Below are 14,493 nucleotides of genomic sequence, written 5' to 3'. Positions count from 1 at the left end.
CACATATAGTTATAAGAAAACAATACAGAGAGATCCCACATATCTTTTGCCCAGTTTCCTCCAATAATAACTAACATCTTGCAAAACTATAGCACAACCTCACAGGTAGGATATTGACAGTGACAACAGTCAAGACAACAAAGCAGCCCTGTCACCCCGTGTTGCCCATATACAGCCATATGCATTTCCCTCCACCCTCCCACTCCCCACCTCTGACCCAGGCAACCACTGATCTGTTCCCGGTTTCTATGATTTTATCATATTATAAATGGAATTGCCCAGATGTACCCTTCTTGGCTAGGCATTTTTAACTCAATGTAATTCTCTGGAAATTTATCTGAGTTCCTTTATGTATCAATAGTTTGGTCCTTTTCATTGTTGAGTAATGTCCAGGCAATGGCTTTTTAAATTTATTTTATTTTAAAGAGGAAAAACTAAAGTCACTGACTCCTGGTTTCTTGTACTGTCTTCCTGTATATGTTGACCTTTGATGCTGTATGGTTAAAATTATTGGGCTCACTAGAGAGCAGGAGGAGGCTGAAGATAAACAAAGCCCAGACCCATCATCAGTGCTTCTCCATGGGTGCTTCTTAGTTTGGGGAGAGGCAGTTTGTTGATACTGAAATGTGCTGTCTTTAAATATATGACTCAGCACAGAATCTCAGTTTTGGTTGATAGAGAACAGAGTTATTTGTCACAGGAAGAATTTCTCATTTTCCATGAAACACTGCTGCCTTTCACTATCGTGTGGAATGGGAAAATTCAGATTTCTGATTTGGGTCCCCATGTTGGCCTGAACACTCTCTTCCCAGCAGAACAGCCATCGAGAGCTTTCCGTCAAGGCATCCTCCCACATCACCTGTCTACTGAGCACTCAGCACGGTGCCAGGCACTGGGAACATGCGACATGCCTGTTGCAGACACAGTCTTAAGCTCATGATGCTGAGCTTGGGTTGGTTCTTCCTACAAGTATTCATGGAGCACCTGTTAGATATCATTTTACTGAGCTCCATGGATGCAATGAGGAGGACACGAATGAATCAGGGACCTCTCTTGCCATCAGGCTCATGAATCTCATACTTGAGTACATAAGTAAGAGTACAAGATAGGAAATGTTAACATGGATGGGGAAAGTACCAGAAAGTATACAAACCCAGAGAGTTTCTCTGTGCCTCAGGCCTTATCTTAGTCATCCCTGTTTATGTAAACCCAGTGCCTGGCAGTGAAAAACACTTCATGGGTGCGGTTCGTTAAGTCTTTGATTGATGGGTAGATTGATTGACAGAGATGGCGTTTCAGCTGACCTTTGAGAGACAAGAAGCATCCAAACGCATGGAGACTAAGGAGTGGGTGTTCTAAGCAGAGGGACTAGTATAAGCAAAGGCATAGTGGGGGTGCCAGAAAATTCTGGGGTACCCCTTCTAGGAAACCCCAAGTGATTCAATTTGGCTGGAGCAGAAGGTTGCAGGAAAATATGGGACATGGGTCTGGAATGCCCCTGGAGCCTGCATCTACAGGGCCTTCCAGCCAGGCCTAGGAGTTTTCACTCTGTTCCTCAAAGGCATTAGAATGCTCCTGAGAGTTATTTCAGTCTTATATGCCCATAGTTCTGATTCATGAAATCTTATTTTTTTTTTAGCATATGAATTTGCTCATCCCAGGACATGATCTTAGGAGATAGGGTTTCTGGTTCAATCCCAGTTTGGGCCTGTTGCCCTTGCACAGATTCATGACCAATGACCCAACCCTGTACTCTGACCTAAGGATAAGTGCTGTCATTTACCAGGGACTGGGTTAAGGAAAAGCATCGCCAACACAGGGAAACGGACTCAAAACCCAGTGTCTGACCTTTGGCTGAGAAGTACTTTCAGAGACGGTTGGCCCTGTCACCCTGCCCCACCCTCTTTTCCTTCCTTTTCTTAACAATCTTCTATCTAGTGCCTCTGCCTGCTGAGAGAAGAGTGGCTGCTCTCTTTCCTGTTCTCAAGGGAGGTTGTGAAGATCTGTGATAATGATGTTGTTCTAATATTTGTTGTTCTTGATGGTAGGCTTATCGCCAAAGTGCAGAAATAAACTATACACAGCCATGTCTCCTCTAGAAGAATTTACATTCAAACTATTCCTTTCTTTCTCTTCCTCCATCACTTTTGAATATGCATTTTAATTCTCATGGGCGACAAGGACCTTGCCTTTGAAAGTGAAATTAACTTTAATATGTACCTTGCTGAGTAGCTCCTGTGGGCGCACCACTGTACTGGGTGCTGTGGGATTCACTGCCAATTGTTCATTCATTCACTCCTACGTTCAAAATACGTTTATTGAACGCCTACTTTGTGCTAGACAGGCAGGCAGAGTGTGCATCCTCATGGAGCTTGCGTTGTAAAACTTGCAATATTTTGGAGGAAGTGAGATTCATTTCAGGCAACAGGTGAATGTGCATAAGAGAAAAGGATGGAAGCAGGAATGTCAGAACGTACTGCACTGAGTAGTGATAGCTGATGCTGGTGGAACCTATGCTGTATCCGCAGCCCCGAGTATCTCTTTGTGTCAGCCTCACGATGGACCAATTTTGCCCGTTTTACAGATCAGGATATTTTACAGAGGGTGGCAGGAAGTAAACGACAGGCAAGAGACTTAAACCAAGGCAGTCTAATGGCAGAGCCCGCAGTTTTGGCCACTACTCTACATTGTACGACCTTAGATGAAAATAAGCAAATGGTAAACCGAGTGGTATTGATGATAAAAATCAACCTGGAAGGGAGGAAACTAATACTAGCTTCTCTTGGCACGCCATGCCTGCCCCATCTGTGCCGCAGACGGGTGGGACAAAGACCTCCAGCCTGGGCAGGCTGTGAGGGGAGCGTGTTAGTATCGAGCCTCCAGAGGAGATGGGTAGGTTGGGGTGTCAGAGTGATGGAGTCAGACCCAGGCAAAGCCGGCATCTTCTCTAACACAGAAGGGAAACGGAGGCCCTTAGGAGAGTGGAGCAGCAAGAGTCTCCTGCCAAAGTGAAACCCTGAGTGGCTGGGTTCAATCCACAACCAGGGGTCCCTGCTGGAGAGGGAGCTGCCCTCCCTGGTCATGGAGTCCTGGTCGGCCAGTCCAATCGGCCAGTCCGGTTCTGAGGTGCCACACCAGGAAGGCTCAGTGACAAAGGGTAGCAGCTTTATGGAGTGGCCTTGGCAGCCCCGCCCTGGGCCATGGCAGCCTCACCTTAGAGTCCCCAGGTCAGAGGAGTGAGCCTTGATCTCTCAGCACGGGGCTGTGGTCCATCACCTTGTCCCTGGAGGTCGCAGGTCTACCTCAGTCGGCATTCTAGCTCTTGCCCATTCCCGGGACCAACTGGAAGTTACGTCTCAAGTTTCTGAGGTCTGTACCAGGGGCCCAAGCAGCAAATGGATAACCTTTTTGATCCATTTAGTTCTCTAATTTTTCTTTGGTGGGATTGTATTTTCCTTCCATCTCTCACCTCCTTTTACACTTTACCATCTCCACTGCTGGTTGCCACTCTTCTCAATCTGTACATTTCATTAATATATTACTTCTGTCCTGCTCAGTCATTAATAAAGACGTTAAATAATTCTGAACCAAATCCTCACCCCTGTAGAGCCCTACAGGAGGCTTTCCTTTAATTAGTTATGCTACCTTTCATCTCACTAAGGTCCTTTGGTTTCAGATTTCCAGCTGGGTTTGAATCCACGTGACTTTCATCCAGTCCTGTTTCAACTAATTTCATGAGTGAAAATCTGAGAGACATTTTACTGAATGTTGATTCAGGTCCAGGCCCACAGAGAGCTTTGCTATATTCAGATTCTTTTTAACAGATTAATAGAGAACAAGTTGGCCTTAATAAACTGAGCCTTCCTAATGTACCTCTTTCCAATATTCTTTTCAATCCTAGCAGTGTCCTCTCCATTAATGTCATGGCAGTTTGAATTGTGTTGACGTCAGACTTCACAAAAGGTACTCTTTCTGTCGGGAGTAATCCTCTTAGACCTTTTCAAAGATGACTATTTCTTAGTGGTGTTCTATTTCCAATAACTTAAACGACTTTGTTTTTAAAAAAAATACAACTACTTGGGTGTTCTGTAATCGCCTAGTTAACCCGTTTCTGATGTGCTTTCTTGTACAAAACAGGGAGTGGAGTGATTGAAGCAACCAGAGCTCATACTATTTTATTACATAATTTAAAGTTGGGCAACCATTTAAAAATGACTCGTAAGTCTTTCAAATGTAACTGACAGGGAGTAGGCTACTCTGCGGTTAATTGCTGGACACCACAGGGCTGTGAGGGTTACACTCTATGGTGCTTTGATTTGATATGTGGAAATCCTTGGACAGAGGATGGGGAGGAATATCCCTGTAGAAATTGTCTTTGTTTCAAGCTAGATTACGTTTTGTTGTTTTGTTTTTTAAATCTTTAATGTTCAGATTATTACAGTTGTTCCTCTTTTTCCCCCTCATAGCTCACCTCCACCCGGTTCCCACCCCACCCTCTGCCCTTATGCCCCCCCCCCCCCCCACTGTCCTCATCCATAGGTGTACGATTTTTGTCCAGTCTCTTCCCGCACCCCCCACATCCCTTCCCACCCCCCGAGAATTGTCAGTCCACTTCCTTTCTATGCCCCTGATTCTATTATATTCACTAGTTTATTCTGTTCATCAGATTTTTTATTCACTTGATTTTTAGATTCACTTGTTGATAGATATGTATTTGTTGTTCATAATTTTTATCTTTACCTTTTTCTTCTTCTTCCTCTTCTTAAAGAATACCTAGATTATGTTTTTAAGTTACCCAAACCCTTCTCTTATGTATAAGCTTGTGGGGCCCACTACTTCATGTCAGATGGTGAATTAACTCTTAATTAAAATACAAAAATCAACCTAAAATAGTAAGTGTGTGGAACAGTTGTGGGGAGATCATTCCTTGCCCTTAGTCTGTACTGGATTTTAAAATCTTTATCAGTAAAAATAGAAAATGTTATATTTCTAAGAATTGTTGCAGTCGTGTAGCACAGCCCTATAGCTACCCAACGTGTGTGTGTGTGTGTGTGTGTGTGTGTGTGTGTGTGTACCTGCACCGTTGATTTAATGAGGTCCAGTTGGTAGCTCTTTGACTCACTTATTAAGATTAGGAGAGGTTCTCCAAGCAAACAAAGGACAACTAATCTGACCCTCGTTGAAAGCAGAGTGGAGGCATCTGCTTCCATGAGATAGTCCAGAGCTGGATTCCATCCTAGACGCCAGTGGAAACTTCTCTAAACAATAAGGTTTTCAAATGAAATCCTTTTGAAGTGGCAGGGCTGTCTCTCCTCGGGGTGGGGAGGGGAATAAAAGTTAAGAAGGCGATGTGGCTGGTCCTTTGATAGTGTTTGTAGAGCCATTTAAGCAACAAAATATAAACCCCTCCAAAACCTCGTGTACATTCGTTATAAGGCTCTTTTGACCCTCTACTCAGAGTAGAGAAGTAGCATTTGCTTGAATAGACATCAACAGTATAAATATAAGAAGCAGAAAGGACCCTGGGACTCATATTTGGCTTGGATGTAAATATGAGTCTACATTGATGTTCACGTAAAACAAAACAAATGCACGGTTTCTCTTGACCCCCTAGGAAGACAGTGGAGTCCTCTAGTGTAGGAGTCAGCAAACTTTTCCACAGAGAGCCAGACAATAAATATTTTAGGCTTTGTGAGCTATGAGGTCTCTGTTGTAACACTTAAAATCTGCCACTGTGGTGTGAAAGTAGCCACAGATGCCCTGGCCAGTGTGATTCGGTGGTTAGAGTGCCAGCCCGAAAGATTGTGAATTCAATTACGAGTAAAAGGCACGTACCTGGGTTGCAAGTTTGATCCTAGCCCCTGTGTGGCAGGCAACCAATATGTCTCTCTCTCTCTCTCTTCCTCCCCCTCCCTCCCTGCCTTCCACTTTCTAAAAACCAATGGAAAAACACAGGCAAAAAGAAAGTGCACAAATGAGTGGGTGTGCCTATGTTCCAAAAACACTTTCTTTATGGACACCGAAATTTCAATTTCATGTATTGTCACATATCATGTATTATTACTATTTCTTTTTGACAAATTTTCATGGGCCATAAAGAAACAAGCCATAGGGTGGATTTGGCTGCTACAGACAAATCCAGTAGTTTGCCAGCTCCTGACCTAGTACACACATTATGTGCCCCCACAGCACCTAGCGCTATTGTAGGGACGCTGTAGGTGTTTGGTAAATACTTCTTCACTTAGCTGTCACGATGTCAGAGCAAAGAGTAAGCCTTTTGCTATACAACACACACTTGACATTTGCAAGGGATTTATCTTTAAGTCTCTGCTAATCCCTCCATTCCAAGGACCACTCTTGCAGATAATTTCCCCCATAAAATGCACTCAAGTATAACAGAATAATTAAAGTGACCCTTTCAGGCCCTCCATGATTCTATAAATATGGGGCTAAAGTCCTTTACCAGGCGATTAAAATAAACTCTGCCACCGAAATCAATTCTCTGTCACATTACATCATGGCTGTAATGACATTAACGATGGATTTACCTCAATCGGAAAAACCAATCCATAGTGATGATGAGTGATGGTGATGGCTCTACCATATAGCACCTGTGTTTGCCAAGTGGCAGAATGATCAAGCACCCCTTTCAGTGGGATGGGCAGGCCCTGCAGCCCAGCAAGGCCATCCTGGTGAGTGTCACACACACAAAGGAGCCGAGAATACTAGGCTGCTTCAAGAAGCAGATGATAGGCAGGTATGGGATGTGACTGAACCTTTCCCAGCAAAGGAAAGCCTTCCTCCTAAACTTCATCCTCCAAGTGGATACACTCGGTGTTTAGGCCTTGACCAAATTCTACATGATTGTGCATTTCTGGACCTACAGTTTGTTTTCAGATATCAAGAGTGTGAGTCACTCATGCTAAAGATCTGTTGTACTTTATATTGGCCAGAATCTTAGAACCTTCTGTCCAGTTTTAGTCACCACATTATAGGAGAATACAGACTTGCCGGTAATGCTCTACAGAAGCACCACAATGATAGGTGGCAGCATCTATAGGAGAAAAGTAAGAAATCGGGATTGTTTTAGCTTTGAAAAGGAAAATGATTCTTGCCATCAAAAAGGTCTTTTTTAAATTTATTTTTTAATATATTTTTATTGATTTCAGAGAGGAAGGGAGAGGTAGAGAGAGATAGAAACATCAATGGTAAGAGAGAATCATTGGTCGGCTGCCTCCTGCATGCCCCCTAATGGGGATGGAACCCACAATTGAACCCTTCACTCTATCCACTGAGCCAAACCAGCTAGGGCTTTTTTTTTTTTTTTTAAGGGAATTTGATTAGATGTTGAAAATGAAGAAGTAAGGTGCATAATATAGGGCCAGGTATCAGGTTTCCAAGGGAAACTTACTTGATGAAGAAAGGCCTGATAAAGCTTGCAATGAGTACCAAGGAGGAAATGGTGGCATCTGCAAACTGTGGAGAAGCAATGGTTGGCCACATGGGTTAGGCATCCAACTACTTGATATTAGGTGACTGACCAGGTTTCTCCCTACAGTATACTCCTTGATTCAAATAGCCTATCTGAAAAAAACAAAACAAAACAGGAACTGCTTCCTTGGGAATTAAAGTTATCCAAAATGACATTTATTCTAACTAATGATAAGTCTGTTGTTGGCCCATGAGCAGTGGACTCCTTGTCTCTTTCTTCATTTTGTTACATTGTGAGCCTCCAGGGGCTGGACGGCGGCTAGCATTTTTGAGACTCTCATGCTATTTCACTCTTCAGACAGAATGTCAGGCTCTTCAACTATATTTTCAACTGTCTTGTGAGACAAAGACTAATTGGTTTGACCTCATGCTGTCGCGTGTTGAGAGACATGAATCTTCAGCGCTCTTCCTTGAATTCATTGATTTCATTAAACACTGTCTGCTTGTGTTTGCAAAATGTTGTAATTTCCCAGTGATTTCTTCGAACTGCAGCGCATAAACAGATTTTTTTTGGAGCAATGCCATTTCTTAGCTTTGATCTTGTGTTTTAATCTTTTATTTCCAATAGGTCTTCTCTGTTAAGTCCATTGAGCCACAGAAAATATCAACCTTAGGGAAAAGTAACGTGATAGTCACAGGAGCAAACTTCACGCGGGCGTCTGATAACATCGTCATGATCCTCAAAGGAACCAGTACTTGTGATAAGGATGTGTGAGTTCAAATACTAGTAATTTTTTCTCAATAATGTGGTGAAATGCTAAAACTTATGCCAAATATAATCATTATGTAGTCAAATTATTTCCATGTGCCAGAGTGGACCAATTACTCTGAATATTTGATATACTATATTTTTAATAGTAAAATCATTTATATACTACATTTGAAGTTCATTGTGAAAGAATCTGTCTCACATTACCCCCCAAAATCTCAGTACACAACAGTTTCAGGATGTTGTCTGTTTTGGGTCTTGATTTGTTTTCATTAAACAAAACCAAGTATTTTGAATATCAAATATCATTTTGAAGATGATCCACTTAGAAAAAACAGTCAAGTACCTCATATTTTTTAAAAATGTATCTTTATTGATTTCAGAGAGGAAGGGAGAGGGAGAGAGAGATAGAAACATCAATGATGAGAGAGAATCATTGATTGGCTGCCTCCTGTATGCCCCCTACTCGGGATTGAGCCCAAAACCTGGGCATGTGCCCTGACCCGGAATCAAACCGTGATCTCCTGGTTCAGAGTCAATGCTCAACTACTGAGCCATACCAACTGAGCGAGTACCTCTGATTTTAATGGGAAAATAATAGCAACTCTTCAGTAGATGGCCCAAAGTTAAATGAAGAAATTTTCTGATCCATTTTATTCTTTATAGCCTTCTTTTTATTGGAATGATTTCAGGCCCAAATAATAACTAAATAGAATGTAAATTAGTATTTAAAAAAAGAAGAAACAAATACCCCAACCAAAAAAATAACTGGTCAGTGTACCACTTGACATCATTATTTCTATGACTTCTTTTCTCCTAATTCATCCTTTCAAAGAAACTTTTGAGAGAAAACATTTCACTGTCTCACTGACAGTGTTGTACCAATGCTGCCACCCCTCCCCCCCGCAAAAAAGATATGTGATAATAGCATGATAGATAATTTGAGTTTTGTGCTTGTTAGCTTTTATAAATCTGGGCTAATTTGAAATAAGACGTTGCCATCTACATGAAGTATAATACTGAGCTTGTCCCCGTCATGGGAATGCATTGACGGCAATCTGCTGAAGCGTGGTGTTTTGGTTTTTAACTACTAAAACAGATTTGTACAGCGTTTCAATCTGCCACACTTATTTACTGATTTTCTGTTTTAATTCATTTGCCACATATAGCTGCCATCCCCTTCCCCTCCTAGTAGTAAATTTGGGATGTCTGTCACCTTCTGGGGAAAGCTGCTCACCCATGGCTTTCCTCTGTTCTGCTACTTACTGGAATTATCCAGCTCAGATTAGTGGCTGTATCTGCACGACATACGTATTTTTGTGCCATTTATCCTGGCTAAACACCTGATTGCAAAAGCCTGTCATTTTGTATAACGAAATCTGAAGTTAGACACCTGTGTGTTCCCTGGGAAGTAAGTCGTTTTTCAGAGCTTCACCCTGTTCCGGACCCTTTATGCTCTCATTTCAATTCTGAATGTGTCTTGAGATACTGCAGTTATTAAATTCGATGAGTAAGAGACCTTTCTGCATGTAGCATTTCGCTAACCACATTTGTGTGGTGAACCCAAGTTCACGAGCAGTAAACATAATGCCCAGTTAATCCTGCATCTGAATTCGTGCTGTAATCCCAAACTCTTTCAATATAGTATTTTTTAAAGCCTAATTACTCTAAAAGAGAAAAATAGGAGAATGGTAGTGGAATGACCCACATTTCCACCTCTTTCCTTCTAAAATTTATAAACAAGTTTGAATTTCAATTACCAGTTATTTTGTGAAGAGTTTCCAAGAGCTAGAATGAAAATCTGAGGAGGCATAAGTACAAACTGACCCGTGTGCTTTTTGATTTTGCCTTACTGTTTGAATCTATTATTACAACTTAAAGGGTCTGTGTGTGAAAGTTAATTATCATGCACATGTCCTTTGTAATAATAAATTCTCCTGTAGCGTAATTACACTGAGTACTGTCCAGACACAACCCAGTCCTAATGATAGTGCCTTAGATGCCTACTGCAGACACGATGCACCGAGGAGGCTGCAGGTTCCAGGGGGCATGTTGTAGAAGGCTCTGCTTTGACTCCTGAAGGGTGGCAAGGGCACACCCTGCAGGTGTCAGGCGCACCAGGGGAGTCCCAGCTCATTTCCAGTCTGGAGCAAGTTGCTAGGCAGTTTGGCTCCGATGGCTGATGGATTCTGCGCCCCTGGGCCTCCGCGTGGACTTCAGTCCTGGGCTCAGTGCTCTTCGTACAGCAGAATTTCCCTCTCTGCCCGGGGTTGGGTTCTACCCTCCCGGAGCTCAACTGGAACTTCTCTCTTTTTTTTTAAGCTTTTCATTATGGACATTTCCAAACATACACAAGAGAGAAGAGTGTATGAACTTCTCTGGACCTCTCCACCAGCTTCAGAACTTATCAACATTTGCCAATCTTGCTTCATCCACCTCCTCCACATTTTTTGGAGGGAAAGGAAGAATTGCAGTCAGAGTTTTTCGAAGCATATCCCAGACACCATATCCTTTCACTCATAAATACTTCAGTATGTCTCTCTAACAGATAAGGATAGTGCCATGATTGTACTCAACAAAATTAACAGTAATTCCTTAATATAATTTAATACCCAGTCCATGATCCACTTTCTATTGGCTGCTTCTTCCCTCACTTCCAAGAAAAATGCAAATAGAAACATAAAAATGAACAAAGAGCCCTGGCCAGCATTGCTCAGTGGTTAAAGTGTCCGCCTGTGCACCAAAGGGCTGCAGGTTCAATTCCTGGTCAAGGGCACATACCTTAGTTGCGGGTTTGCTCCCTTCCCTCCCCACGCCCCCACTGTCGAGGCATATGCAGGAGGCAACCAATCAATGTGTCTCTCTCACACTGGTGTTTCTCTCTCTCTCCCTCTCTCTCTCTCTGTCTCTCTATCTCTCCCTCTGCCTCCCTCCCCCACCCCCCACTTCCATCCTTTCCACTGTCTCTGAAAAAGCAATGGAAAAAAATATCCTCAGGTGAGGATTCACAAAACAAAAACATTCACAAAAGAAAGAGGAACCCTGCCTGGGATAATACCCCAACAGGACAAGTGGCCCTGATTAGTCAGCAGTTGTCTGCTGGTCATAAACTGTTGTTGGTAAGCAGCTGGGCTGTCTGTTTCATATGAGTTCTGTTTCTACCCCTTCCTAGAGTACGGGTGAGCCACGTGCTAAACGACACCCACATGAAATTCTCCCTGCCATCAAGCCGGAAAGAGATGAAGGATGTGTGTATCCAGTTCGACGGCGGGAACTGTTCTTCTGTGGGGTCCTTGTCTTACATTGCTCTGCCGCGCTGTTCCCTCATCTATCCTGCTACCACCTGGACCAGGTATTTTCTAGAGTCAGATTTTTCTCTCGTGGTGGTTAAAAAGGTCAGGTGCATGAAGTTCATGGGTTTCACTCAATGTCATATAGGAATCACCTGCTACAGACACGTAACCCTCTTCACTCTGTCTCACTTCTACCATGACACAAAGCTTTTTCCTTCTTACATCCTTTGTTTTAAAACCTTTAGAATAAGCTGTTTTGAATAATTGGAGGAAGTATTGGGAGCTGTCCAAATCAAAAGCAGTATCTAATTTCAAGGATTTTTCCCTAAATGAGAGATGGAAATTCTGAAATAAACCTTTCCAGATGAGTCCAAAGAAAAAGATTATTTCCCTAGTTGAATTTAAATTCACATTCAGATTTTTGGAAAATAACCCTAAAATAGTTTCTTCACCTAACACAGCATGAAGCTTATTTTCAAAGTACTGTCTAGGTGAAACTACAGATGCAGCTTTAAAAAGTAAAAAGAAAATCACTTTGAATATTCTTATTTAAGATTAAGCGAGAGGTGGACACACTCGGCTGCTAGGGCTTCCATAGCAAAGTACCACAAACTGGGCGGCTTCAATAACAGATATTTATGTCATCAAACTTCTGGAGGCTGGTCGTCCAAGATCAAGGTGCTGTCGGGGTTGGTTTCTTCTGAGGCCTCTCTACGTGGCTCATAGATGGCCTTCTCCTCCCTGTGTCCTCACATGGTCTCCCCCCTGTGCCTGTCTATGTCCTAACCTCCTCTTTTTATAAGAACACTAGTCAGACTGGATTTGGGCCTACCCCAATGGCCTCCTTTAACCTTAATGACCTAGTTAAAGACCCTGTCTCCAAAAGTAGTCACATTCTGAGGTACTAGGGAGTAGGACTTCAGTAGTTCCACCCATAACAGTGGCATGAGGAAAACTGACATTTTCAAACCAAGGCCCAAGCATGACAGTCCCTGCTCTGGGTCTAATTCCTTCCTATGAATAAAAGCGCACATTAACATGGCACTCCCCACATGCCTGCTGTGGTATAGCTATTGACTCAGTTAATGCTCACAGGCGGAAAGGCTCTACTCTGAGTGGCCCCTTTTGCAGATGAGGAAACTGAGGCATGGAGTGTTCAAATGACTTGCCCAGGCTCCCGGGGTGCTGTGCTCTAAGACACCAGTGTTCTGCTTTGCCATAAAATAAGAGGCTTCTTGCTGTCCAGTCACCTATGACATTCTGAGCCTGTGTCTCTCGGTGACTCCTGGGCAAGAACACGGCTCTGCAGTCCGGCCATGGGCCATGCTTGGCTTGGTTTCCAGTAATGGCGACAGGCTGGCATGAGGCCAGCTGGGCCCTTTCTCCTTGTGGCGGGAAGGTTCAGGGCTCGATGTCTTTCTTCTGCCCTACACAAATTAGCCTGCTCGTGCCCACGTCCTGGTCTTGTCGTCATGGGCCCAGCTGACATACCAGGCTCCTGTCCCCTGGAATGAGTGTCTAGTGACCTACATGAACGAGGGTGTGAGGGCAGCCAGAGCTGTGAACAGCTGTTTATTTCACATCTAATGACCACTTTGCTTATATGCGATTATGTGCTAAGAATATATGAACTCATTAGGCTTGGTTTTGGAGAGATAGAATGTAGCTGTTATTTATATGGTTTGCTGTCACTTATAATTTTACCTTGTCCAAAGTGTTTTCTGTCTCCCTAAATAAATATAATTGGTAGGTAGGGAGTTTGATTTTGAAAATTGTTAGACTGAAGAATCTTCATATAGATTAAGCAGCAATCAAACAACATTCTGTTCAGTGAAACCTTTGCAAGATACAGCTGATGATCTGATTATATGTGGCAACATGACACAACAAACTCAAAATTCCATGAAAGGATTTGGGCATTTCCTACAAATTATAATAGGATCTGACATGATTTTTTATATGTATGTATCTTAAAAATTATGATTTTGTAGCCAGTATCATTAAAAAGACTTCTAAAATGTGTCCTGCATTTGAAATTAAGATTTGTTCATTTGCTCTCAAACCTGAGTTTCATGGTAAGTGTGAATAAATTGGTAGCTTTGTTCACAAACGCAAAGGCCTGTTTACTATGAAACTCTTATTGTTGCTTTGTTTCTTGCAGTGGTGGTCAAAATATAACCATCATGGGCAGAAATTTTGATGTAATTGACAACTTAATCATTTCACATGAGTTAAAAGGAAACATAAACGTAAGTCTTCGGCTGCTTTGTAATAGTTATTTTCAAGGATGATTTTGTTATAACACCAAAATATGTTGGGGGATATGGTTTATTTCTGTGCCTTGTGACATTATATGCTCGTACCTGTTGTGTGATATATACCATCTGTGCTGTAACGGAAATAATAAGACCTTATACCTGTGTTGAGTATCTCAAGCTGAGGCACAGAGGAAAGGAATGAACTTGGTATGACAGGACCTGCCATTTCCTCCGTGTATGATTTGTGGCGAGTCACTAATGAGGCAATGTTTATGATATGTGTGAAAACGCTGTGTGAGTGGTGAAGGTGTGATGTAAAGAAAAATGGCATTCCTGTGGCTGTGGCAAGCAGGGGGTGTTCCATCGTACCGAGAGCTGTGGTTCAGCGGGTCAGTGACCTCTAAAGTCCCAGAGGTCATATCACAGGCTTCTTCTCTTGCCATTGTCTCTTTGACCTGACCTGGTCCTTTCCTTCTGACCTCGCTTCCTCTTGCCTTTCATCTCTCCACACAGCGGTCTGGTGTCTACCCTTCACTCAGTTCTTACACCAACAGAAATCACACATGGGCCTCATCACAAGAAATGATGGGTTTCAGATACAGGTTGGGGTTTCTGAGTGCAGGTCTAAACTCCTCCCGGATGCTCTCCTCACCCTCTCTTCCCTTTCTGTCCCACTTTAATGAAATGCAACAGCTGCAGCCTCGCTGGGGCCCAGCCTGACCACTTCCTGACCACGTGAGCG

General features: G+C 42.8%; 1 protein-coding gene across 3 annotated transcripts in view; it reads left to right on the top strand.

The window, feature by feature from the left end:
- Positions 1-14,493, top strand: part of PLXNC1 (plexin C1) — a 183,925-nt gene that overhangs the window by 89,199 nt on the left and 80,233 nt on the right. For all 3 annotated transcript variants that reach the window (XM_070409572.1, XM_070409571.1, XM_070409570.1), the window contains exons 10-12: positions 8,060-8,202; positions 11,373-11,552; positions 13,655-13,742. In XM_070409572.1, the coding sequence (XP_070265673.1) occupies positions 8,060-8,202; positions 11,373-11,552; positions 13,655-13,742 (411 nt within the window). The remainder of the gene's footprint in view (positions 1-8,059; positions 8,203-11,372; positions 11,553-13,654; positions 13,743-14,493) is intronic.

This window comes from Myotis yumanensis, unplaced genomic scaffold (genome assembly GCF_028538775.1).
Source record: "Myotis yumanensis isolate MYYU_CA2020_CCGP unplaced genomic scaffold, mMyoYum1.0.hap1 SCAF_3, whole genome shotgun sequence".
Lineage (NCBI taxonomy): Eukaryota > Metazoa > Chordata > Mammalia > Chiroptera > Vespertilionidae > Myotis > Myotis yumanensis.
This window is presented reverse-complemented; position numbering and strand designations above follow the sequence as displayed.